Below are 27,874 nucleotides of genomic sequence, written 5' to 3'. Positions count from 1 at the left end.
AAGACGTGTACCTTTCTGAGGTCCTGCTGGCAAGGACTGGCGGCGTCTGCTCCTCGCCCTCCACACTACTAGGGGGCGCGCTCGGTCTCCGGCCCCCTTAGTTCTCAGGCGCTCGCCCTCCCTCGCCGCGCCGGGTTAGGCCACATCCTCGGACCCAGAGGCCGCGTCAGAGTTCCGCACCGGCCAATCCGAACTGTCCATGTACTAGCGGGGGCGGGGCTGCCGAGGCAGGAGGAAGATGGCGGCGGGGGCGAGGTGAGGTGTTGGCAGTAGAAAGGGGTTCGGGCGTGGGGGGCGGGGGAACGTGGAGCGATGATGGCCCGCGCCGGCCGCAGGGCTGGATAAAAAGCCGTCGCGCCGCGGGTGTGGGAGGGAGGGAGGAGAGGGCGCCACGAGAGTATGACGGGGCTGTACGAGTTGGTGTGGCGGGTGCTGCACGCTCTGCTCTGTCTGCACCGCACGCTCACCTCCTGGCTCCGCGTTCGGTTCGGCACCTGGAACTGGATCTGGCGGCGCTGCTGTCGCGCCGCCTCCGCCGCGGTCCTAGCGCCGCTCGGCTTCACGCTCCGCAAGCCCCCGGCTGTCGGCGGCAACCGCCGTCACTACCGGCACCCACGCGGGAGGCCGGGCCCGGCCGCCGCCCACCCCCGGCTGCGCTGGCGCGCGGACTGCCGTTCCCTGGAGAAGCTGCCAGTGCATATGGGCTTGGTGGTCACCGAAGAGGAGCAGGAGCCCAGCTTCTCGGACATCGCGAGTCTCGTGGTGTGGTGTATGGCTGTGGGCATCTCCTACATTAGCGTCTACGACCACCAAGGTGAGGTCCGGCGCGGGTAGGGGGACCGGGGCGTCTTCGACCGCGGGGACCGCACATCCGGCAGATGTATCCCGGACGTGCGGCTCACCGCGGCGCTCCCGGCTCTTCCAGTTGCCGGGTCCCGAGGCCCGTAAGTGCAGATTGCGGTGCCAGCGCTTTCAAGGAAGGGAGATAACATTTAGTGAATACCTGGGCGCCTGGGTGGCTCAGTCGTTGGGCGTCTGCCTTCGGTTCAGGTCGTGATCCCGGGGTCCTGGGATCGAGCCCCGCATCGGGCTTCCTGCTCCGCGGGAAGCCTGCTTCTCCCTCTCCCTCTCTCTCTCCCTCTCCCCCTGCTTGTGTTCCCTCTCTCGCTGTGTGTCGCTCTGTCAAATAAATAAATAAAATCTTAAAAAAAAAAAAAAGATTTAGTGGAAACCTACTAAGTTCCTGCTTTCTCTGCATCTAAAAAATATGTCTTTATTTATAATGCCTCAGTAAGGTAGATGGTATTTGTATACCCTTGTTTCACAGAAGAGGGACCTGAGGATCGCCAACATCTGTGCTTTTCCACGTATTTGCCCTTTTGTTACACCACAGTGTTTCTTCAGAGATTCAAGGAACTGCTCTTAAGTCCCTGTCAGACTGTGAAGGATTTAGGCATAAGCTGAGGGGTCGGGCCAACTAGCATTTGAACTGGGCCTACGAAGAGTATGTGAGAGACTGGATAGGCAAAAATGAAACTAGTCACCTAGTTTTCAGAGGTCTGGGGTGGTGTGCAGTCGTGGATCCTTAGTGGCTAACGGAGTACTTGATAGAGTAATTCCCTCCTTTAAGTGCTGATTGAGGGAATGAATTGCACCGTGGGGAATTTTGTTAAGTACAAGAATTCAGCGCTTATTGGGTGGCTACAAACCTTAAGCACTGTGCTAAGCACATTCCTTGTAATTTTGCATTTAACTCCATGGACTCTGAGGCTTATGGGGAGTAGACACATACCTAAGTGACATGGTTAATAACAAGAGGTGTTGAGAGTAAGTAACCACTATGAGAATGGGGGAAAGAAATCCCGAATGGAGGAACCTGAGATGTTCAGGCAGAGGGAGTGGGCTTTCAGCTGGACATCGAATTATAAGTTGGCGGTAAGGTTGAGGAAGGCTCTAAATGTCAGGCTTGGGTTCAGTCAGATCTTGAAAGCAGTGGAATTTTCTTAGAGACAAAGATGTGGTAACAATGATTTAGATGTACTGGTATGAAGGAAAGGAAACTAATGTTTTATTCTCTGTTCAGTAATGTAAATTACTGGTATACTCCACAGAAGCTACAGTTTGATTTTTTTCCTTAAAAATCTTTGTCAAATAGGTGGGTGTTAAGTGTGGGGATTTGTCAGAAAGAGTAGGTCAAGGTCAGACAATAACTCTTAGAGGGTATTAATCTTTGACCCGTCACCTTCCTTGCGGTCAGCAAGGAATATGGTGACTCAGTAGCCTGTCATCATCAAATGATATTTAACCTGTAGGGTAAAGTTTAATAGGGGCTGACATTTTCTCGAACTTCCCAAAGAAGTCAGCAGACCAATAGAAATCATGAGACTGTTAGGAAGGGACACAATCTTTGCTTAAACCAGTGCAACAGAAATACTGCCTGGGGAAAGAAAGAAGTGAAGCAGAAATGGAAATTAGTTGAAGCCATTAAGCGATGTGGTGAATTGACTTATAAGTGAATCCCTTATGCACAGGTGATTCTTTTCAAGCAAATACCTTTACATTCCAGAAGGGAAGGCAGATGTATAGCCAAACAGTTTAACTTGGTGACTATGCCTACTTACAGAGATTGTAATATTGCCATACTTCCTTGTTCCAGCAATTCCTGTTAATGAATTGCTGATGTGGTTCAGAAATATCTTGTGTCACATTTGCTACAAGAAAAATGGTTGTTAATGAAAAGGAAGAAGTCAAGCTAACCACGTATTGACAGAAAACAGAATGGAGGTTTGGTTTGGTTTTTAGATTTTATTTATTTGAGGGAGAGAGTGAATGAGAGAGAGAGCGCGCACGCATTGGCAGGGGGGAGGAGCAGAGGGAGAGGGAGAAGCAGATTCCCCGATGAGTATAAGTCTGACGCCTGGTTTGTGATGGCTGGAGTGGATGAAGTCAGGTTGGTCATGTCTTCACATAGTCTTTCTATATGGCTGGCTTGGACTTCCTTATTTAATAGTGACCTCAGGGTAGTCAGATGGTAGCTGACTTCCCTCCAAGAGTGTTCCGGAAGTTCCAAAGTCCAAAACTTACAAGGCTTCTTTGACTGAGCTTAGGAAATCTTGCAGTGTTACTTACTTTTTGGGTACAGATTTCTCACACTGACATTAAAAATGCCTGCCCAGTGTATTCCCAGCCTCCTCAACCTACTTCTCACTATTTTATATACCTTTTGCTGTATCCACGTTTAGGTTGCTTGATGTTCCCTCCCACCGGAATGTCTCTTCTCCTTTTCCTGACAAATGGCTGTCTACTAGTCAGAAGGCTGTCATTGATCCTTGTAAGTCCATCCTCACTCACTATCACCTCTTAGGTAGCCTGTCTTGACTCTTCCATTCTTATCTTGCTCTATCCTGGGATCGCCTCAGAACTTTGTACATCTGTAAAGGTATTTCTCTTTTCTAAAGTAGTAGTCATGTATATGGGCCTGAATCATCATACTAGGTTGTAAGCTCCACAGATGCTATCTATCCTTTTCATTTTTGCTTCTCCTACAGTGTGTAGTTTGGTGTCATACATGGAATTTGTTTCCCAACATGAATACCCAGGAACCTTAAAATAATGGAGGGAAATGAAGGAAATGAACATAGTTTGCCTGAGTTATGTGTTTGGCACAGTGACACAGATGCTGTTGGGAAGTATGGTTTTACTAAGTACTTACTGTTTTCCTCATACTGAAATACAGAGTTAGAAGAAGTGTTAAAGTCCAGTTGTACTGTGATTGCATCTTGATATAATGAGCAATACAAATGGGTGCTTGTCTTCCTTCATGTGGAAACTCCTGTAAGGGAGCATCTGTTCCTAATCTTCACCTTTGTGTACTTCATGTCTTGTACAGAATTCCGCATGTACCTTAGCATCCTGGAATGTCCTCTTGATTTTGTGCCACAGAGTTAGCTATCTGGCGAAAGGCTACCATCAATCCTTATAACGTCCACTCTGTAACCCCTAGGTAGCCTCTTGACTATTCCATCCCCAGCTGTGCTGACTTTGAAAAGCTGTATTCTGCTTTTGTTGACTTTTGAAATGACCTCATTTTCTTGAGTACCCTTCTGTTTAACTATAGTACTGGACCTGTGTATGAAAATAAACCTTTACTTAATAGGAATAGTTAGCCTTTGTTGAATTCTTACTATGTTCCAGATACTATGCAAAGAAGTGCATTAAATCCTTGCAGTTTTACACATCAAGAAACTGAAAGCCAAGCACCCATATCTAGTAAGGAGCAGATCTAGAATTTGAACTAGATACTATTGCAAAGGTTTTCTACTTAACCGTTTTGCTATACTGACTTCCACTGGTAAGAGAATGTGACTATAATGTCACTTATAGTACTATTCCTAATTATGTTGGGTCATCTTAAAGCCTTGATTAAAGTGGTACTTATCTACAGGTAATGGAAATGATTTGTAACATATTTGAAGGCAAGTAGAATTTTCTTCATACCACTATTACAAAGGTTAATCCTGTGAATCATAGGACATACTTTTTTAATCAAGTAGATTTAATTTTATGGAACTCCTGCTCTGTGTTGAACTATTTCTTTGTCAGGTAAGCAGAGTCTGTGAAGACACTCTTCTCATTTTTAAAATGTGCACCCAGAGGCTGCGAAAGCCCACGGGATTTGTTCATTTCACACCTCTCTCCTGGGGAAGAGCTGGGACTGGGCGCGCCCCGCTTGTTGCATTATGCTGTGCCACCCTCACACGTGTGTCTTCCCTTGCTACCGCGCGCTCGGCCCAGTGTAATTGGTGTTCTGTGAAGTATCCTGGGGCTCTCCCTTAAAATAAAATTGTTCAGTGGCGTATAAGATTTGTTTTGTTATGACTGTTTTAGTCATGTAAAATTTTAATGGTAGTTTTTTAAAATTTTAAATAATTGCTTCATAAGTATATGTTATCTTCTCTGAAGATTGCCTCTGATAGTGTAATTGGATTGTTAGAGAAGTTAAATGAGGGTAACCACTAGGTAATGTGTCTAGTTTAAAAGGATAAAAGGTAGGCCATTTTGAAGGATGGGCATTTATAAAGAAGTTACTACATTAATTCTATAGCTGGTTAGATGTTTTATAATTAGGAGAGATTGTTTTAGTGTTTATCCCACTTTTTTCTCTTCCCTTATCTTTTTTTTAAAGATTTTATTTATTTATTTGACAGAGCACAAGCAGGGGGAGCAGCAGAGGGAGCTGAGCAGGGAGCCCGATGCGGGACTCGATCCCAGGACCCTGGGATCCTCACCTGAGCTGAAGGCAGATGCTTAGCCAACTGAGCCCCCATGTGCCCCATTCCTTGTCCTTATAAATACTTGTTGTTAGGTGTTTCTTGAAGTCTGTTTCTATAGAAGGGAGGGGATAACCATGGTAAAAATTCTAATTTCAGATTTAAAAGAAGATATATTAAATATGTGCTTTAAAAGTCTCATTTTATGGAATTCATTATTCATTTCACATAAATTTTAAAAGAAGCAGTGTTTAAGGAATACAGATAAGATTTGCTGACTGAATACTTGTCTAATTAAACTCCTCCTTACTTGGTTCCTTTAATTTGAAAAAAGTATGTATGTCATGGTTGTATTACCCAGTTAATGTATGCATGCTTGAAAGGGTAGACTAAATATCGAACCTATAATTCTAAAATGTCATTTTAATAAATATAGTAGAGATTTCAAAAAGACTACAGTAAGGGTCCTGAATACAGTATATAATCTAATAGGTGGATAGAGCATACTTAATTCCACTCTCTTTGAAATACCTCTCCTGGCTTCCATGACATCATGTATGCTTGGATTTCTTCCTGTCTTGCTCTCTGTTCCTTCTGAGCCTTCTGGCTTCTCTTCATTTGTTCCATTTCTAGATATTGGGGTGTCCTAGAGTTTTGTGCCGCTTATATGTATATATGCCCTTGTCATTCTCTTGTTCATTCTATCTCCTAGGTCAAGGGTCATCAAACGTTTTCTTAAAGGGCCAGCTAGTAAATATTTTAGGCCTAGTGGGTTAGAAGTCCTTGTTACAACTACTCAATTCTGCCAATGAGGCAAAAAAGCAGTCATAAATGAGTGGGTGTGGCTGCATTCCCATAGCAGTAGTTTGCTGACCCCTGTCCCAGATCCCTTTCTCCAATCTGATCACTTTAGATATCCTTTAAATGCTTGTACCCAGATTTGTATCTCCAATCCTGATCTCTCCCCTAATTCCAGACTTCTTTATCCAACTCACTGCCTAACAGGGTTCACTCTCATTCGACATCTCAGATACTTAACATGTCCAAAACAGTACTCTTGAATTTCCCCCCACCCCAGAGCTGTCTCTCTCTTTTTCTTATCTTAAAAAATACTAGTACCTTCCAACCAGTTGCTCGACTAAAAACTTGGGTGTCCTCTTTGAGTCTCTTACATCATATTCCACCCGTAATGTGTCAACAGGCATCCTTGGCCTTTCCTCTGGAATATGTTTCAAATTCGACACTTGTTTTGGTTGTCCATTGCAGCCACCCCAGTTTGAGTTATTATGTTTCACCTGGATTATTGCTGTAACCACCTGATTGGTCTTGATTTATATTCTGGCCCCTGTATAATCCATTCTTTACTCACCAGTAAGGTGATCTTTTTTGTTAACATCATTCGAACTCTGAATAAAACCTTCCAACAGCTTCCTATCGTACTTGGAATGTTTTCTCAGCTCATTACTAAGGCCCACAGACCCCTTTGTATTACCCTTTTGCCTCCATCTCTGTCTGACCTCATATAATGCTCTTCATTCCACTTACTTTTTATGTTCACCAGTTATACTGCATTTTTGTTTTCTTTGAATGTGATGAAAACCTAAATGGTGAGAGAATATGCAATAGCTATAGTAGTAATAATCTCGGTTCTGAAAGTATTGATTTTTGTATTTTGAGAGCTAAACAAAATCAGCAAAGACTTTTTTGTTAAATAATGCAATTGTTATAATAATCAGGAGATTAGCACTAAGGAAGGATACATGTTACAAAAGTGAAAAAAACAGGATACAAAATTGCATGATCATTTAAGCCAGGATTACACATGCAGGAGAACAAAGACTAGGAAATACTAAAAACTGGAAGTGTTATGATAGGAGGTTGGGGACATTCGGTTTAGGATGAATGGTTAGGGGACGTTACCTTACCTTGTTGATTAAACATTGAGCATTGTATGTAGATTTGAATACTAAAATTTAAAATAGTTCTTTCTTAAGACTATAAAAAGTTTACATTTGGCCCCCAAAGTGCACAGCTAATGTTTATCAAGAAATACCAAAAACAGTGACCTTTCTGAAGTCCAGTTTTCCTGGCATAATATTTTATTTTTTTATGGAAGTTATAGCTGTTCCTGGGTGTGTGTGCATGTGCATGTGTGTGTTTTTAAAAATAGTTCTTTCATATATCTTTTCTCTATATATTTACATGTAGTTTATACTTAGGAAATTGAGAGTACATGAGCTATACTTGTAGAGCAACAAAACATAATACAAAATTCTTTAAATTATTATTGCAAAAACTTATTTTAGATTCCTAAATCATTCTTAAAGAATTTAAATAACTGTTAGCCCTGTGAAACCTTCTTAAAAGTCTTTTAAAAAAGAGCTCTAGTCCTAGTTTTTTCAAAAGATGCTGCTTATTTGTAAAAAGGGTAGTTGTATATATTTAATAGAGTTCAACTTTGGGGGAGGGGAATTCAAAATGTAACGGGTATTTTAGTAAAGTGGGTTTAGCATTGTGTATTTATCAATGTTAGAAATAGTTACTGAACTGAGTAAGTAGAATCCAAGAGACCTGGATTTCAGGCTAAAGTCTTAAAAACTCTTGACCAAGGACAGTAGCTTGACCTTTTTGGGTCTATTTCCTCATCTGTAAAAAGATGAGATAAAATAATTATTTCAGCTTATTACTGTATGATTCTGTAAAGTATGATTTTCTCAAAAATGTATTTGCAATTGTTTTTCCCTTAGGTCAGTTATTTCTGAATGAATGTGGTCCCAGCTTCCTTTTCTATAAAATGACTTTTGTGATAGTTTCTTTTATTACAACATTTTGGCTTTTGTTGGGATTCTGTGAAGGCAAACAAGATGAATTATGATATGAAAAAAAGAACTCCATAAGTATAAATACTTGCATAATATCATGCTATGATATTACTAGAGGAATTGCCTATCTTAGTCAAAGGCACTCTTACATCTTGTTGCATTTCTCGTGTATATTGTGAAATATGTGTGAGTACACTTTGAATCCTGAAGAAAATTTTAAGTTGATAGTATTGCTTATAGGTAAGTAGGATAGATATGGTGTATAATCAGGATTTCTGGATGGGGCAAGCTATGAGGTTACCAGGAATCATTTTGCTGATACTGTGCTTTGTCTGTGTATTTAGCACTTCTCAGAAGCTATGCTTGTATATTTAATTTCTGCATCCAAATCAGCCAAGATAAAGGTTGTGTTTAAAATAACTTTATGAACATCTTTATAAAAAATACTTTGTAACTATGCCTCTGTATTCTTCTGTTTTAACAGAATTTATGCCTGTGTGCATTAAGGAGTGCCTGCTTTTATTGTGAGGGGTTCCTGGAAACTTCTTAGAAATTCCATTCAGTGACATGTCCCTTTAGGTTTTGTTGTTAGGTGGCACTTTGTGCACTGATAATTCAGTTTATTAAATAAACATTGAACTTCTGCTATGTGGAAGGTGCCTTAGGGGAAAAGAGATGAGTAAGACACAAGTTCATAAGTAAGCCTACAGTTCGGTAGGGGGATTAAGCTATAATTATAATAAAAAGTAGAATATTGTTTATTATGGAGTTTGGAGGGAGTGAGGGTGAGTCTGAGGAGGAATGGGGCATATCTGGCTGGGGGGATTTTGGAAGGGCTTCTTGAGGGTAAGTGACATTTTAGCTGGCCTCTGAAGAGTTTTACTAGGCATGGGGCTGGGAAGGTAATATAAAGGATGGAGGTTGGACTCACATCATATGTTTTGGGGGGCAACATAAGGCAATTCTGATTTGCTGGGAATAGAGTACTACAGTGAAATAGATTCATTTTTTTCATAAATATAAATTATTTCCACCCACCAAATGTGGAAACAATTGGCTGCAATCTTTTTTTTTTTTAAGATTTTATTTATTTGTCAGAGAGAGATCAAGCAAACAAGCAGGGCGAGTGACAGGCAGAGGGAGAAGCAGGCTCCCCGCTGAGCAAGGAGCATGATGCGGGACTCAATCCCAGGACCCTGGCGTCATGACCTGAGCTGAAGGCAGACGCTTAACCGACTGAGCCACCCAGGCATCCCTAGGCACAATCTTAATGCTGATCTGAGCAGTATGTTCTTAATACATTAAGTATTTCGGGGGCCATTTGAGATACTAAAATTGGAATATGTCAGGATTGAAGATGAACCCAAAGATTAATCTGGTTGTCAATCTAGTAATACATGCTAGAAGGGGCAAGAAAACCCATTGGAAGGTGATTGTAATATTTTAAAGAAGAGTATTGCTTGAAACCAGTTGGGGACAAGGAACAAATGGAAATGGATATGGGAAATATTGCTGTAGGCGAGTATATGGGTTTAGCGTATTAATAGGGCATTGGAGGTGGTAGTGAAAATACTGGAGAGTAGAGAAGATGCCTGGGTGACTGGGCAGATAGTGATGTCTTTATTAGAAATAGAACAACAGAAAGGGCTATGCCTTTTTTTTTTCTTTTAATTATATAGTTTAATAGCAGTTATGATTTCAAATCACCTATTGTCCCATCATCCTTATACATTCACTGTTCTCATATTACCTATTCCCTTTCAGGCCTTGTCACTAAGTGCATGTAAGTTTTACACTTATAGTACTGCTCCATTAAAAAAAAAAAACCAAACTTGATATAAGTGTTTGAGAACTAGCTTTAAAAGATAAGCTGCCAAGTTTTAGGTTGGTTCATTTTCAGATGCTTACAGAACTAGGTCAAATTAGATATTTGAATGAACTAGAATTGTTCATCAAATGCTGGTCCTGTTTTTACTTAAAATTTTAATGTTTTGTTCATCTTGGATGTTTTTGCATTAAGTTTTTAAAGATATTGCATTAAGTTATTATTTTAATTACTGAGTTTTTTTGGTGCCCCATTAAGTTTTGCCTCACTCATCTTACCCTTTTCTTGGCCCGCCCCGAGTGGTTATAAAGTCCTATGGGTGACTAGACTTAGAGAAAGGAGCACGTGGACAGAAAGAGAGGGCAGAGATAGGAACTCTAGGAGTAATCTCCAGTTACAGGTGGGAAGAGGGAAAGGGTTCAGTGCAGAGCGAGAAGGGGCCATTTAAGGAGCATGTTGGGAGTGGAACCAAGAAAGGGCATTCAGACAAGCTGGGGTAAGGATAGATTTTTGAGAAGGAAGCAGGGTAGTCATTAATGGTAACACTTCAGAAAGACTGAGAAGGAAAGGATATAGATTGAGAAGAGGTGGTAACTGTTTTGGTGATAAAGAATATCACTCATTGATTTGGAGAGAGCAAGAGTTCCTGTAAAGTGTTACCACTTAATCTGGAAGCTAAGGCAAAGATGAGTGCATTGGTGAGAACTGAAGCATAGGTCTTTAGAGTATCAAAGGAAGGATCAGTGTGGTGTAAATAGGCAAAAGCAAGGGTTCCTACTGGTAGGTTACTATTGAAATGAATAACCTTAGCTCATATGAGAAATTGATTTGTTTAACATTTTAATAAGTTCCATATGTCCTGGCAGTAGTGTCGTAGAGATTTTGCATTATTTTAAAATTCATATGCCTTCCATAATTTACACCTATGATATAGACCAAAGTGTGGTCTAAATTATCTTTTATTTGTATAAGTAATTGGAAATCTTGTAACATTACTAAGTCTGTATTATACAGTTGTTTTGTAGTATATGCTTTTGTCATACATGTGAATTTTATGATTGACTTGAAGATGTTTATATCCTACATATCTGTATTATTGCACAAGTATTACTATACTAAACATTGTTTTTCAAATAGCATCTGATATTAATCACCTTTCTTTAAAAATTTTGTTTGTATTTGGGACTATTTTTTTGTTTAATTTCGCTCTGGATATGGGTACTATACAATGTTCGCTTTTATTATATTTCCTGGCTTTTGATCTTATGATTGTGGGCTTTCATAAAGGAGCCACAGCCTTAGCCCCTGCTCTCCCCCATGTATGCTTCCTTACCTTTGGAGATCTTATTTCTCACTTCTTGTGTGTATGTTTGGCTTTCACCTCCAGGAGGATGACTCCCAAATGTATGTCTACGTCTCCATCCTCCATCTTGTGTTATGTTACCTTCCCAGCCCCGCCCCTGTAGAATTCTCCTAATTCTTCATTGGCCAGCTGAAATGTCATTTACCCTAAAGAGGTCTTTTTTGAAGTCCCCCAGCCAGTGTCTGACCTGTCTTTTTCCAGCAGACATTTATCTGTTGAGTGTCTGTTCTAGGCCGGGCACTGTGCTGGCCCCTGGTAAGCAAAAGAGTTAAGATCTCTACCCACGTGCTATTTACATGACCTCTTTTGAATGTCATTCCCTCATGTGTCTTAATCACTTTTTCAGTACCCCCTGCCTAAATATTCTGTCATCAGCTGTCTAAAACTAAGCTTATTTTCCTTCAAACCAGTTCTCTTCTAGAATTTCCCCACTTTAAAAAAAAGTCATTATTTTCTGTTAGCTGAGATTAAAGCCATGGAATTTTCTGTGTTCACCTCTAATTAAGTCATGCTCTTCATTCTCTCAGTTTTTCTTTTATAATGAACTCCTTCCATTGCTTCATCAAGTTATGAGTGGACTATTACAGTACTCTCCTGCCTGATTTTCTCTGTAGTGTTGTAAGGTTAATTTTCCTAAAGTTATAAATTTCCACCATTCCCACATTGCTTAGAAATTGTTGGTTACCTGTTTGGTAGACTACATGAAATGAAAATTAGGTCTATCCCCTTTTCTCAAATCCTTTGCACCAGCAACATTTGTCTGTCTTTTGAGTATTCAGTGTTTTTTCTTAAAAACAGTATCCTCTCCATTTTAAGTTTCTCAAGTCAGCTCAGCTCAAGTCTTGCTTATTTTACAAAGCCTTTCCCTACAAAGCAAAGGAGACTGCTTTTTTATCTTTGAACTGCTGTTACACATATACCACCAAGTTGACATGTGTATACAGCAGATTCTGTGTTATTTTGTATATATATTTACTGTGTTCTCTCTCCCAGTTAATCCTTGAAGTGCTTTAAAGTCAAATCTGACAGAGTATAGAGTAGGAACACTTGATAGAAGTTAAAAAGCCGCCACTAGAAAGCTGCCCCTCTGAAAACAGCTAAAAACTTGTCACTTATTTTTAAAGCTCTCTTTATTAGTTTTGTATTAAACTAGTTTCTTCATCTTTCTCAATGACCTAATAGCAATTAAAAGTTTTAACTTTTCTGTGCAGTGTTAAAGGATAGACACAGTTTTATGTAGGATATTTTCCATGCTTTGAATTTACTAAATTTTGGTTTTGTTACTTTTGTATATTCTCTCTACTTTTTACATAATTCATACTAGTTCCTCTTATTAAAAAGAATCAAGGGGCTCCTGGGTGGCTCAGTTGGTTAAGCAGATGCCTTCAGCTCAGGTCATGATCTCAGGGTCCTGGGATCGAACCCCACATCTGGCTCCCTGCTCAGCGGGGAGCCTGCTTCTCCCTCTGCCTCTGCTGCTCCGCCTGCTGTGCTCTCTCTCTCTCTCTCTCTCTCTCAAATAAATAAAATCTTAAAAAAAAATCAAGGGGCACTTGGGTGGTGCAGTTGGTTGGGTGTCCAACTCTTGGTTTCAGGTTGTGATCTCGGGGTTGTGGGGTCAAGCCCCCATTGGGCTCCATGCTAGGCCCAGAGTCTGCTTGAGACTCTCCCTCTCCCTTAGCCCCTCCCCCTACGGCACTCAGGCTCTCTCTCTCAAATAAATAAATAAAAATCTTTAAAAAAAAACTAGTCAAATTAAGGTAATAGTATTGAATGCACGAAGTGAATCTGCAAGGAAAATTCATTGGACTGGGAGTCAGGAAGATAAGGGCTCTAGACCACTGCTGCAGTTTTTAAATTCTTGGACAAGTCTCTTCAGGACTTAGGGTCTCAGTTTCTTAATCTGTAAATAAAGGTTTCAAGTAAATGATCTCTTAAAATGTCTTTCTCTGTCTAATTTTATCATATACTGACTCTAAGTAGTCACTCCGTCCTTTTTTTTTTTTTTTTTAACATTAGCTTGACTCCAGACTCTTGTGTTAACAAAGTTCTGTTGTGTTTTTCTTTTATAGTCTAGTTTAGGTTCAGTCAGTCCCTACTTTATTTGGAATTTGTTCAGTTCTGGGAGCAGTGTTGTTTTCACAACAAACATCCATTAATTGTTGAAGAGGATAAATTAACCTAGTCGGGATTTACTTGCTTTTTTTCTTTTTAAGGTATTTTCAAAAGAAATAATTCCAGATTGATGGATGAAATTTTAAAACAACAGCAGGAACTTTTGGGCTTAGATTGTTCAAAATACTCACCAGAGTTTGCAAATAGTAATGACAAAGATGATCAAGGTAAGCATGAGTGTAAAATTCAGTATCTAACTTATGCAGATGTGTTTTGTGTTTCAGGGCAAATTCTGTCACTCATTCATTCATTTTGCCCTCTAGGTCTTTACTGTCACCATCTTTAATTATCAGATTTAGACTTTTCTTTCTTCATCTTGTTCAAAGATAATTTTCAGAAAAAGATAAAATTATGAATTTCATAGATATTAAAAAATAAACACATGTTAAAGATTTTATTTAACTCATAAACAACCAGGAACCAGGCAGATTTTGTAACCAGTTCAAAAGAGAGTCCAGAGAATGGACACACAGATCAGGAATATTGAAATGAATATGTAAATGGAGGCAAAACTGGTTTTTCTGTGGGGTTACAGAGAAGATAATTGAACCTCTACCAGACAAGAAAGAATTTGCATGTAGATAGATAAGAATTTGGCATTGCTGTCAGTTACCTAGAATCCTGTCAATTATAAGATAGGTCCCCTAGAAGCAGAATCTGATCAGGTGGACAATACCTATTCTGTTGAAACACATTTTTTTTTTCCTACAGTCTTTGTTTTGATCTTCTCTCATGTTATTGCTAACTGTACTATGATTGTAGATGACATTTTAGATGAGTGAAAATTGTAAACTAGCCTATAATTCCTATATTCTAGCGGTTTCATTCAGAGATACAAGGTCTCTGAGCTCTCTAAGAGGAAGGCAGTATATAAATATATATACACAAATGTGATGTGTGAGTCCTTTTAGAGGAGTGTAGATAGGTATGTTTTGATATTGAATTTGAAGGACTTAAATGATTCTTCTTTACTATAAGAACTATACTTTTATTTTAGTCTGAACTTAATATTTCCTGAAATGGATTTTGAAATATGTCTGGAACAGGATGTTTTACTTAATAACTTGTTTGTTTTTTCCTCCAGTTTTAAATTGCCAATCGGCAGTGAAGGTGCTCTCCCCAGAAGATGGAAAAGCAGATATTGTAAGAGCTGCTCAGGACTTTTGCCAATTAGTAGCCCAGCAGCAAAAGAGATCCACAGATTTGGATATAGACATGTTCGACAGTTTACTTAGTAAGTTATATATATATATATATGCTTTTCGTTTTGTCCCACAAGGGTACAGTATTAAGGAGAACATCTAGGTTCCGTTTGCACGATAAAGCCTGATTTTGTTGTTGTTACACTTGTGATGTTTCTGAAATCTTAAAGACCCACATGTGAAAATGGTTTTGAGATAATGAAATTTGTAGTCAACTCACTTGCATGAGAACTTACTGGTAAAGGAGAGGATATGAAAGGATTTTGGGAGGCAGTGATGAATATTCTTGAATATATTGCTGTCAGCCTTCTTCTGGGATGTTTTCCTATACCAACAGTGAGTTCTCCAGTTATCCAGACACCATATGGGTGTCCAGCAATTCAATTCACTTCTGATGCTAACCACCTGGAGTCCGGGTTTGATTCTCCGGGTTTAAAGGCTCAGTCACACAAGACTGCCCCCACTTCAGGTACCAGTTGCAGTTCTCAGCCACCTGGACTGGCCACCTGTGAAGGCCACCTGATCAACTGCCTATAAATAGGGGGTTCCCATGACTCTCTCCTAAGGTTTGCTAGTTTGCTAGAATGGCTCAAAGAACTCAGGAGGGAACTTCACTTCTGTTTACCAGTTGATTATAAAGGCCACAAAGCAGGAGCAATCCAGTGTAAGAGAGTCTAGGGCAAGGTCTTGGCGGGGGTGGGGGGGGCGGTGCAGTCATCATTCGTGCCTTCTCTGGGCGAGTCACCCTCTCAGCACCTCATTATGTTCACCAACCTGGAAGCTTTTAGAACCCTGTCTTTTAGGGGTTTTTATGGAGGCCCCTTTATGTTCGCATGATTGATTAAATCAGTGCCTGTTAGGGTTTGAGCTCCATCTCCTGCTTCTCTTTCCCTCCCTACCTGGAGTTTGGAAGGGAGGGCCGAAAGTTTCAGCCTTCTAATCACAGGACTGGTTTCTCTGGCAACTAGCTCCCATCCTAAAGCTATCTCTAGGTCTAGAGGCCCACCAAGAGTCATCATTAACATAAACTCAGGTATGGTGTAAGGGGGCTTATTATGAATAACAAAAAATACTTCTCTCACTCCTATCATTCAGGAAATTGCAAGGATTTTAGGAGCTCCGTGCCAGGAACCTGGACAGAGACCAAACATATATTCTTTTTATATTATAATATCACACTCCTCTGTGTCTTTTTAGTTTGACCTATCTGTTAAGTTTGAATTTAACAGCTATTTAAGAGGCATTCCCAAGAATATAATCTTATCATTCATTGCTCTATTTTTAGTATTCTTTCTATTATGTGATACCAAATATACTCACTATATTTGTCATGTTGTACCAAGTATACCGTTACACTTTTTTTTCCTTTAACTATTTATAAAAAAGTCTTCAATTTGCTTATTCTCTCTAGAGCACCCCTAGGAACTTTTTGCCTTAACTTTATGGTCCTTCTGCTTACTGGCATTATCCTTGATCCATTTGAAGAAAGGCAGTGCTTCTAACAATTTCATGTCCATTGGTAGTTTCTGTAGCCATACAATTTCAGATGTACATTTTTTGTTCATTCACATAGAGTTTTCATTTACCTTACTCATTAATCGTGCATTTTCTGTGTAACTCAGTCATTTAGTTGACTCTCCATTCTTGTTTCTTCCACTTGACACATGTCCGTCCCAGAGCACAATCGTTCTCTGGCCACGTGGTCTCAACTAACTCCTGACTTTCACTGAGTACTCACTTCTTCCCCTACTCTCCTGTCCTCTCTTATTCCCTGTTGTAGTCAGTATTCAAGCTGAATGAATAGACTTAAAGTAGACCATTGTAGGGGCTCATTGTAGGTTACTGGAGTGTTGACTGTTTACTGGATTCTGTAAGGCCTCAACCAGAGGGTAATTTATGAGGGTGTCCTGAAAGTGATGCAGGGACCGAAGGTGGCCCTTCAGGTAGCCTGTGGAGACCTGCTAAAGCGTTGAGCCCAGGTGTTGTCTTCAGGGGTAGTAAACCCACGATAAGTGAAAATCTACACGGTCCATAAGTTAACTTACTAATCCAACAGAAGCAAACCTCAATACTGTCACCCCCAAAAGTTCTCTTCTGACTGCGGTTAATCACCATTCCTACTCCTACCCAAGGCAACTACATGCCTGCCTTTTGACTATACTTTTGTCTTTTCCAGAAGTTATATATAAATGGAATTATATATAGTCTTTAATGTCTTGCTTTGTTTCCTTGGCATATTATTAAGGTTCATCCACGTTCCATGTATTAGTAGTTCATTACTTTTTGTTGGTGGATAGTATTCAGTTTTATGGATGTACATTTTGTTGATCCATTCATCAGTTGATGTACATTAGGTTTGTTTGAATAATGCTGCGGTGACCATTCACATACAAGTCTTTGTGCAGGCATGTTGTCCTGTCTTTGGTACATAGCTAATAGTGGAATTGCTAGATCGTGTGGTGAGTGAATGTTTAACTTTTAAGAAACTGCCAGATTATTTTCCAAAGAGGCTATATACTATTTTTGCATTCCACTAGCAACGTAGAGGAGTCTAGATTCTTCACATCCTTACCAAGGCTTAATATTGTCAGTTTGTGTGTGTGTGTGTGTGTGTGTGTGTGTGTGTTTAATTTTAGCCATTCTAGTGGGTGTGTAATAGTATCTCATTGTGGTTTTAATTTACATTTTCCTAATGACTAATGACATTGAGCTTTTTTCATGTGCTAATTTGTCATCTGTATCTTCTTTGGTGAAGAATCTGTTCAAAACATTCTATTTTTAATGGGTAGTGTGTCTTGTTATTGAGTTTTAAGAGGTCTTTATATATTTTGGTACACATCTTTTTTCAGTAATAAGGTATGATATGAATGAATACTTTCTCATAATCCATGGCTTTTTTTCTTACTTTTTTTTCTTAATAGTTTCTTTTAAAGTATTTAATCTTTAAGAAATCCAATTTATCATTTTTTTTTTCCTTTTTAGATCACACATTTGGTGTCATATTTAAGAAATCTTTACCTAACCCAGAGTCACAGTTCTTTTCTTCTAGATTTTTATCACTTTGGCTGTTATGTTTAAATCTGTAATCTATTTCGACTTAATTTTTGTGAATGGTGTGAGGTAAACAAAACCAGTTGTTCTTCTACCACCATTTTTTTTTTCCCTTGAATTACTGTAACTCTTTTGAAACTCAGTTTACCATAAATCCTTGAGTTTATTTCTGTACTTCTTATTCTATTCCATTGGTCTGTATTGTCTGTCCTTCAGATGCCACACTGTCTTGATTACTGTAGTGCCTACTATGGTAAATTTCAAAATCATGTAGGGTAAGTCTTTCAACTTTGATTTTCTTTTTCAGAGTTAAACAACTTTGGCTACACTCAGGGCCCTTTCATGTTCATGTAAATTTTAGAATCAGCTTGTCAGTTTCACAAACAAACCCCAAAATGCCCTGTTTTGATAGGGATTGGGTTGAATCTAGCTCAATTAAGGTAGACTTGCCACCTTAACAATATTGAGTGTTCCAGTCCATGAACATGGCATATCTCTCCACTTATTTGGGTCCTAATTTTTCTTTTAACAATGTTTTGTAATTTCAGAATTTGGGTTTCTGCTTCTTTAGTTAAATTTATTCCCAAGTATTTTATTCTTTTGGATGCTATTATTAATGGGATTGTTTTCTCAATTTTGTTTTTGGATTGCTTGTTGATAATATATGGAAATATAGTTGTTTTTTTAATATTGATTTTTGTATCTTGCCACCTTGCTAAAATTCATTTACTAGTTCTGGTAGTTCATTTTGCAGAGTCTTCAGATTTTTTAAATACAGAATCATGTTGTCTATGAATAAAGATAACAACTGCTATCTCTGCTCAAATTTTCTATTTTTAATTTTATTTTTTAGTCTGACTGCCTGTGTCTGTCTAGATTTATGTGTCAGACAATGATATGTGCATGGGTTGTGCTCAAACCTTAAGTTTGTAAGGCTTCCCTGATCTCTGTGTGATGTGAGAGTGCATTGAGTTGCCGCCAGTTCTCAAGTCTTCTTGGCTGTTGCTTTTCACTGGGCTTTCTTGCTGCCCTCTTCCCCTGCCCGCTTTCCTTCTTCGCATGTGTGCAGTTCCCTGGTCACCCAGGAATGTGTGGAGAGTTTGTATGAGCCCTTGTTCCCGGGATCTTCGTGGTAAATTCCTGACCATTATATTGCTTGCCCTCCCTGGGGCTACAGCATCAGGCTAACAGGCTGTGGGTTTTCCTCATTTGTTCACTTTTGAGTTTGCCACTTTTAGCTGGCAAAACCCTAGCTTTTCATCATTGCCCCCCTCTCTCTGGCCCACAGTCTCCAGTTCCAAATTGAGTCCGTATCTTTTGGCGACAAGCAGCAAACCTGCTAGTTTTGCTCTCAGCGCCATGCTGGTAAAACTCTAGTTCTCCCCATTTGATTGTTGGGGGTGGGGGGGGTGGGGGGGCGGGGGCCATGGGGAGTTAGGACCATTCCCAGGCAGGAGAGACAAAGGCCCCTTACCGCTGCTCTTACCTGAAGCTCTGGCTGGTGTTTCATTATTTTTCTTGTTATTAAAAGAATAATTGTCTGCTTCTGGCCTGTATCCAGTCCCTTTATATGTTTGGTTTTGTCCAGTTTAATATGTGGTTTTTGGGGGGAGGATTCATCACCTTCACACCACCATTAGCAGGAAGTTCCTTCTTGCCATTTTTGATTTAATTTTTTTTTTTTTTTTAACTAAAGAGAATTTGCTCTTTACCAGGTTGAGGAATATATATTCTTCTTAGTCCACTTACTTTACCAATATGGGCTTTAAAGAGACTTTGTTATGGAAATAATTCTTTATTACTGCTGGCTGGGCCTGTCTAATCTAGTCTCCTATTTAACAAATGAAACAACTAAGCCCTGGGGAGGTTGTGTGACCAAAAGTTAGTGGCAAAACTGAAGTTATTAGAAACTGTTAGAGCCTGGGTCTCTTGGATTATAGCATCTTTTCTGTTCTACCAATGACTATTTTAACTTTTATTTTATTTTACTTTATTTTTTAAGTAGTTGCACTATCCTTATCCCCTCTTTTTCTCAAACCAGGTCTTGTATGGAAACCAGTAATGAGACCAAATGGCCATGCCTTTACTGAGGCAGGTGTATGGTGTTTTCCCTCCCTAGGCAGGGGCTCTGGAGAAAACTTTTATACTGGATAGCTAGGAGTTGATCTTGCTGGGTCCTTAGCTATAAAATGAGGGGTATTGGGGAAGGGGAGGATAGTAGTTACTTTTATAGTTCCTTTTCATCTCTGAAGTTACATGATTCTATGAACTTATATGATTCTATAAGCATTTGTGCCCCCAAAGCAGTGGTTCCCAGAATGCCAGGAGAACTCTTATGTTGAAAGGTGGATGGGATTTGGGGACTGCCTGTAGGGTTTAGAATGGGAGTAGGGTTACCCCTTCTTATCAAGTAATCACTTCAGTTAAATGGTCTTTAGACAAAACTTTGACATATGGAAATAACATAGGTATTAAAGTATATGTTAGGCAGTGGGGTGGGGGTTGGAAACGTTCTGAAGGAAACATACTCAGAGCATAAAAAGCCAATTTGATTAACAGATTTTGCCCTTGGTTATTTTATTTGTAAGCAATGTATGTTAAATTCCTGTGTATTTCTTTTTAAGGGTCAACTGGTTTTCCTGATCCTGATTTAGTATTGAAGTTTGGTCCTGTGGACAGCACATTAGGCTTTCTTCCCTGGCACATCAGATTGACTGAGATTATGTAAGTAATTAAAGTGTCCTGATTTTGGTTCAGTTCAGCAAGTGTTTCTCGAGCCCAGCACTATAGTAGGTATGGTGAGAATTCCCAAAGACTTAGAGTACTGGTCCTCTCCCTCAGGTACTTCACAGTATCAGTGGTAAGATAAAGACATACGTAAATGACTCAGACACAAGAGAGTGTGGTTGTGCAAGTATTTGGTATTGATTCAGATTGTCATAGGAGACCAGGAGCGAGAGATACCTCTGTGGGCCAGAGTTGTTGGTTTTACAAAAAAGATATGACTTGCTCCGGGGCATGTAAGATGGATAGAATTTTTATAACTAGAGAAAAAGGTGAGAAGTGTAGGGAATGATGGACAGGGAAAGAAAGAAAAGCTGGGAGGTGAGGAATGAACATCTCGTTTTCAAGAAATAGTGAGGGAACTGGCCATACCAGAGCGGAGACTTAGCATTATAGCATTAGATGGTAGAATAATTGACCCTTGAACAATGTGGGTGTTATGGGGGGACCCCCGTGTGCAGTCAAAAATCTGCATATAACTTGACTCCCCAAAAACTTAACTACTAATAGCCTACTTTTGACTGGAAGCCTGACTGAATAACAGTCAATTAATACAACTTTGTGTGTTGTATGTGTTGTATACTGTATTCTTACAATAAAGTTAGCTAGAGAAAAGAAAATGTTATTAAGAAAATTATAAGGAAGGGGCGCCTGGGTGGCTCAGTCATTAAGCGTCTGCCTTCGGCTCAGGTCATGATCCTGGGGTCCTGGGATCAAGCCCCACATCGGGCTCCCTGCTCGGCAGGAAGCCTGCTTCTCCCATCCCACTCCCCCTGCTTGTGTTCCCTCTCTCACTGTGTGTCTGTCAAATGAATAAATAAAATCTTAAAAAAAAAAAAAAATTATAGGAAAGAGAAAATACATTTATAGTACCATGCTGCATTTATCAGAAAATATCTGTGTGTAAGTGGACCCATGCAGTTCAAACCCATGTTGGTCAAGGGTCACCTCTGTAGGGTGAAAACAGATAATTTGGGGGTATCGATGCTGGGAAGGCTTTAAATACCAGCACAAAGAATATGTATAACAGTTTCAACAGGAAGTAGGAAACCACTAGCCTTTGGATAGCATGGAAGTGGTGATTTTAGAAGATTTGTTTGGCACCTGTGTACTAGAGTAGATTGGATTTGGGAAAGGATTAGGTAGAGAGACAAGTGAAGAGGCCATAGCTATGATTTAGGGGGTCATACAGTGATGAGAATGAAATTGCTTATTTAGAACAGAGTTGGCCAAACTTTTTGTGTAAAGGACTAGGTGGTAAGTATTTCAGGTAAATACGTGGGCCATCCAGTCTCGCAGCTCCTCACTGTTGCAGCTACTCAGCATTGGTGGTGTAGCCAAGCGGCCAGAGACAGCACATGAACAAACGTGTGTGACCATTGCAGTAAAACGGTGTTCACAGAGACCCGTGGCGGGCTCATGGGCTGTATTTGCTGACCCCTGATTTGATTTGATTTAAATATTTTACTTATTTATTTGAGAGAGAGCATGAGCGCACAAGCAGGGGGAGCGGCAGAGAGAAGCAGGCTCCCCGCTGAGCAGACTAGAAAGTCAAGGGAACATTGATTTTTGAAGAGAAAATGTTGAATTCAAGGATAAGATGATTTTGAGGCCATAGTCTTATTTAGTGGAAACACTTAGGAGAGCAGATGAAGATGTAGAATTGGTCCATGGATGTGAAGTTAAGGCAAAAAAATGGATATTTGGAGATTGACAGTACCTAAGAAGTAGTAGTAGTTGAACCTGTGAGAATAGAGGAACTTTCTCAAGTGTATGTAGAAGAGCACAGTACCAAGGGATCTTTTGGTATTTATGTATGTACGTATGTATGTTATGTTATGTCATGTCATGTTACCATACAGTACATCATTAGTTCTTGATGTAGTGTTCCATGATTCATTGTTTGCGTGCAACACCCAGTGCTCCATGCAGAATGTGCCCTCCTTAATACCCATCACCAGGCTAACCCATTCCCCCCACTCCCCTCCCCTCTGAAACCTTCAGTTTGTTTTCCCAGAGTCCATAGTCTCCCATGGTCTTTTAAAGAAGTGCTTCAAATTCAGGGGCAGGACAGGGAAAAGGTTTGTCAAATCAAAAGGCAGAAAAGAACACATAGCTTGGCAGAATCAGAAAGAGCTGTAGATCATATGGTCCTGCCTCCTCATTTTATAGGTGAGGAGAAGGGGGAAGAGACATTGCTCTTACTATTGCTTGTAATAAAGTGGAATCCACATCTCCAGACTTTGGGTTTCCTTATGATGGGTGTGTGTTTCTCTTGTTTCTTTCTCTCCAGGGATTTTCTGAGTTTGATTTTAGGTGCCTTTTGGGTTGGGCTCCAAGAAAGGTAGCAGTGATCTCTTGTGAGGTTGAGCGTGGTTTGGAGGGAAGCGTGTGTTGTAGAACAGATGGATCTCCGTTTGAGTCTTGGCTATGCAGTCAGTAAGGTGACTTTGGATAGTTATTTAAGCTTCTCTGTATTTGTAAAATGGGTATTTTAATAAGTTGAGGATTTAAGTCTGATAACCGACATCAGATACCTAACTCGTAACAAACTTTCCCGTGGATCTTTGTACATATGTCTGTCCTAGCCCTATCACATTATATTGAGGTCTGCTCTCTGTTTCTCTGCCGCCCACCAGACTGTAAGCACTGTGATGTTTTAATCATAATAGGAGAAGGGCAAGACCACTTTGGAGGCACTGAGGGGTCGTGGCGCTAAGAGCTTCTTGAGGAGAGATAGGAGATGAAGCCGTTGATAAAGAGGATAAAATGAGAAAGACTTAGGAAAGTGGGTTGTTTGAGGAGGACATCTGAAGCAAGCTTCAGCAAGAAGAGGGTCGTTAACTTTGTCCTTTGAGGATCCCTTATGAGCTTATCACTGCAGTAGAGGGAATAAGATAAAAGATTGAGGGCAGAGATTATTAAGAGATAAGGAAATAGGAGGGAAAGGAGACTTCTTTCAGAATTTTGGGCAGTGAAAGGAAGGGAAAAGATTATAAGGCAATTGTATTTCAGTGAAGCTAGGGAGGGGAAAAGGAAGGATAAAGAAGGCATAGCTATGAGCACCACAGGGTCAAGCCAGGAGGTCATTCATGGTAGGTTTGCTCAGTCTTTTTTCTTTTGTGGTGCACGTGACTGGAACTCCGAACGTGGCTTGTACGCTGACCAGGTGTTTGGCCCTGGTACAGTTTGGAATTTCCAAAGCCTCACAATAAAGCTGTGTAAGTTAGAGAATTGTTTATGTTAATTATTGAAAATTATATTAAGGATTTCAGATACTTAAAGGGGAACCCTCTGGCTGTACATTCATCTGCCTTTACGGAGTTTGTCTTCACATCACACTGTAATTGCCTCCTTGAGCAATTAGAAATGGTGGAGATAAATATTCACTTATTGGTTGCTCACCACATGGCTTTAGCATACAGTCATAGAAGGATGCTGTGCTGTTCTGCGAGTGTTAAGCCTGGCTTTCATAAACCGTTCCAGTCGTACTGGCTTTACTGTGACAGAAAGGAGTTCTTTTTTTTTAAGATTTTATTTATTTGAGAGAGAGCATGAGCGGGGGGAGGGGCAGAGGGAGAAGCAGACTCCCTGCTGAGCAGGCTTAATGTGGGGTTCAACACAGGGCTTGATCCCAGAACCCCAGGATCATGACCTGAGCCACCCTGGTGCCCCTAGAGTTCTTAAAGTGAATTTGAGGGAGATTCTTATAAATAGATCTCCAGTTTTGCATTAATTTAGACTTAGGCTTTGATATAGGTTGTGAATCTCTATCTCACTACAAGTTGCTCTTCTCTTATGGAAAGAAGGAGAGATTATTTTTTACTTGGACTGTTTCACAGTGAGTTTAGCAGTCATTTAGAAAAGGTTTGACATACTCTACGCTTATAATTTACTTTCTTCTCTTCTTAGCCTCTTTTGGGTCATTATCCTTCTGGTTCCCCCTCCAAATCAAATTACAGTATATCATTTAATTGCTTTTTTCCCCCTGTGCTTTCTTTTCAGCTCTTTGCCTTCCCACCTGAACATCAGTTATGAGGACTTTTTCTCTGCCCTTCGTCAATATGCAGCCTGTGAACAGCGTCTGGGAAAGTAGTGAACCCTGGTTGTGTAATTTGATTTCAGGCTTTTGGAGAAAAGGACTCAAGTGACTCTGATGTTTACAAAGCACCTATGAAACCCTGTACACACCTAGTTCATAATCCTCATAATTTATCAACAAACACAAAAAAGTGTCTTACTTGAGAGTAAGAGTATGTGTGAGTATGAGTGCGCGTGCGTGTGTGTGTGTGTGTGTATGTGTGTAAATAAATTTATAAATGGGGGAAGTATTGGAGAAGGAAAGACGTAGACCTGCAGTTTGAGCAAATAGCAGCAGTGTTTTAGGAGCTGAAATTTCAGATTTAAAGGTTTCAGCCTCCACTACTTCCCTGTTTTTGTGGGGAGCAGAGGGGGTGACTAGAGCTACTTGGTTGTTGTTTTGGGGGGAGGGGAATAATTTTTGTTCAGTCTTTCCTAGTGACCAAACTTAATTTTTAAGAATAATATATTGACTTATTAAATGGAACCGTTTTGAGTTTGAGGGATCTCCAGAGGAATGGAGCTCTGTGTTGGTCACGTGTTAAAAGCTTGCTCAGCTTTGGAGCGGAGGGCATACCTATTTTCGGATATCCGTCCATCTTCATCTCATTGTAGTGGAACAATGTGACTTGCAAGTGTTGCTCTGGTGTCTGTTCTGGGTTGTGAAGATCATCTGAAAAAGAACTCTCACTACATTCAAATGCAGAATTTAAAAAATTTAAATACTGTATTAGACAGTCAAGAAAGGGTGAAAAAGTTATAATCTTAAAAGTAAAGTTGGAAGATTTCCTAAAATAGGAAAGAAAGTGATTTCCTTTTTTATTCGATGAGCAGTGTGTACTGAAAGTTGGTTTAAAAAATATTTCCATTAACTATTTTTATTTAAAATAAGCATTTGAGGGAAGTTACCAAGGCAGCTCTTTTCTTCAAAAGTAGTAACCTGTTCCTCTTTGGAATAGCACATTTTGGGCCATGTTAGTACCCAGGATTCTTACTCATTTTACTCAGTAAATCCTGATGGTGACTTTGCCTAAAAGATCTTTAAGTAAGATTGAGGCCTGTGTAGGTAATAAAATATTACCAAAGTCTACAAAAGTAATTTAAATTAATTTTACATGTTCTCTTTCATGACAGAGAATTGCTCTGGTTCTGTTATTTTTTAAATGAATAAGTGATTTTTTGATAGGTGTTTAATATTTCTTCCCTCACTGCTGATCCTTGGACAGAAACCATTCTTTATATTTGATGGACTGTTTTCAGAAAAATCTTAAGTGTACAATAGTTGTCTAAAACTGGAGTAGCTTAAATACTAGGTCTCAGAAGTCTGAAAAATAGCAAAGAAGACTGGGTTTGGAAAGCAAGGTCTGAAGTTGCTTGTCATATTCTGAAGCTATGAAGAATAAAATGTTTCCACTTTGGATTACAAAACCCCATTTATGATTTTAAAAATTACACTTGAAATAAAATGATTAAACTAAATTTTGGTCCAGTGACATTACTTTGCACTTCATAGTCCTTTGTACATTATAAGACTTTTTTTTTTTAAGTCTTAATTTATTGCTGAAAGTTTTGTGTGAAACTGTAGCATATCTCTGAACTTGACTAGACAGCTTCTGATTTCTGTCCCCCTGTACTATGATCCATGTTCTATTGAGGCTTTTTTGCCTTAGTTTGAGACTGAATTTATGTCTTTTATAAACATGATATGTGTCTTTTATAAACATTCTGGAATATGTATGGCTTTAATGAATTAAATTTAATGGGCCTGATTGAAGTGAAGGGATTTAATATTTTTTAAAATGAAGTTAGTCAAACAAATTACCTACTGGGATATAGCCAGAGCTGCTAGAAGTTTAATGGTTGAGTCTTTGTATTTCTCTCCTTCCATTCATAGCAGTGTAGTATTTAGTATTATTACACATCAAAGTATATCTATAACCTGTGACCTGAGTCTATTATAGTCCTAGGAAGAGATCCTTAAAACAAGTTGCTAAAGATTCTGAATTCAGATACAGGCATTCCAGATCCTTCTCCTCATGAGTTTAACTGCTAGTATCAATCTCCACAACCTGAATGGCATTGGTCATTCTGTAATTCCTGCCAAAATCATCACAGTGCATCATCAGGGCTCCCTTTGCACTCCCAAGAAGAACTGATAACGTTAAAGAAAACTGTTGTTTGTCTTTATGTGTACTCAAGGTTTTTGTCTTTACATTGTTTCTTCTTGACATTCCCCACAATGGAAAAATCAAATTAAACCGACTTTAAGGATGGCAGCTTGGAGCATAGCAAAAACTTGGAGTGTTTGAATTCCATTCCCAATTCTGGTTGTGTTTTGTTTCTCAAAACTGATTACTGTTACAACAAAGTTCAAAAGCTGCTTTTGATGTGAATAGCAACATTCTGGTATATTGGGGCTAAGGCTTAAGAATACCTGTCTCTGAGAGGAAGGTGTTACAATGTTAATGAGCAGTGCCAAATACACTGTGCGCATCTACAATTTAATCTTTGAATGTATGTTACTTGATTAGCTCCCTCCTCCCGTGTGATGGTACCATGCATAGAGTCAAATCCTTGTGCTGTTTTGTATGGCTGTAGACTTTGGCAACATGTAAATAATGTGTAAAGCAAGTTTTTATGATTAAGGAATCAAATTTATTGAATTTTATTATTGAAAGTTGAAACTTAACATGTATGAACAAAAACAATAAAAGAATATACTCTTTTCATGGACTATAGTATTATGTGAATGCTACATTTATTCTAAACATTTAGGGCCTGCAGAAATATACTGAGAAACTTATGACTGGATAGCAATACTATTTTTTTTTTTTTTTGGATGGTATGTTCTTGATTTAAATATATTCTCATTTTTACCGGGTTAAACATTTGCAATCTTAATGGTATTTGCTTCTTGCTAGATAACAGCAAGATAAAATTCAGCTTTGCCATTGCTAGAGTTGTCAGAATTCCACAATAATTAAAATCTAAATTGATTTTTATTGAATATGGAATGCCAAATTAAAAACGTATATGTGTACTCTTTTAAGAAATTTAACAGTCCTTGTTAAGCTAGAAAATAGAAAGGTAAGAACCCTGATTTGTCTTACATTGCATAGAATATTAGCTTTCTATGTATCTAATTACAAGACAGTTTTCTATGCATAATTTTTATCTGAAATCAGGATTTTCAAAGGGTACATTTTAACTTTGGTTAATAGGAAATGCATTTAACAAAAATTAGGAAGAGTTCAGTATAGTTTGAAATAAAACCCAGGAGGGCGCCTGAGTGGCTCAGTTGT

The 27,874-nt window shown here is 39.4% G+C and overlaps 1 protein-coding gene across 1 annotated transcript; it reads left to right on the top strand.

The window, feature by feature from the left end:
• The first annotated feature begins 51 nt into the window (after positions 1–51).
• Positions 52–27,874, top strand: NUS1 (NUS1 dehydrodolichyl diphosphate synthase subunit). The gene is made up of 5 exons (XM_032407996.1): positions 52–814; positions 13,497–13,622; positions 14,540–14,689; positions 20,333–20,432; positions 24,498–27,874. The coding sequence occupies exons 1-5, from the start codon at positions 400–402 to the stop codon at positions 24,586–24,588; spliced, it is 882 nt and encodes a 293-aa protein (XP_032263887.1). The 5' UTR covers positions 52–399; the 3' UTR covers positions 24,589–27,874.

Source organism: Phoca vitulina, unplaced genomic scaffold, assembly GCF_004348235.1.
Source record: "Phoca vitulina isolate PV1807 unplaced genomic scaffold, GSC_HSeal_1.0 scaffold9, whole genome shotgun sequence".
Taxonomy (NCBI): domain Eukaryota; kingdom Metazoa; phylum Chordata; class Mammalia; order Carnivora; family Phocidae; genus Phoca; species Phoca vitulina.
Note: the sequence above shows the minus strand (reverse complement) of the source record. Positions and strands in the feature narration are given on the sequence as shown.

Coding starts and splice junctions, on each gene's coding strand:
- NUS1 (XM_032407996.1), top strand. CDS start 400: ATGACGGGGCTGTACGAGTTGGTGTGGCGGGTGCTGCACGCTCTGCTC. Junction 815..13,496: donor TAGCGTCTACGACCACCAAG/GTGAGGTCCGGC, acceptor TTTCTTTTTAAG/GTATTTTCAAAAGAAATAAT. Junction 20,433..24,497: donor ATCAGATTGACTGAGATTAT/GTAAGTAATTAA, acceptor CTTTCTTTTCAG/CTCTTTGCCTTCCCACCTGA.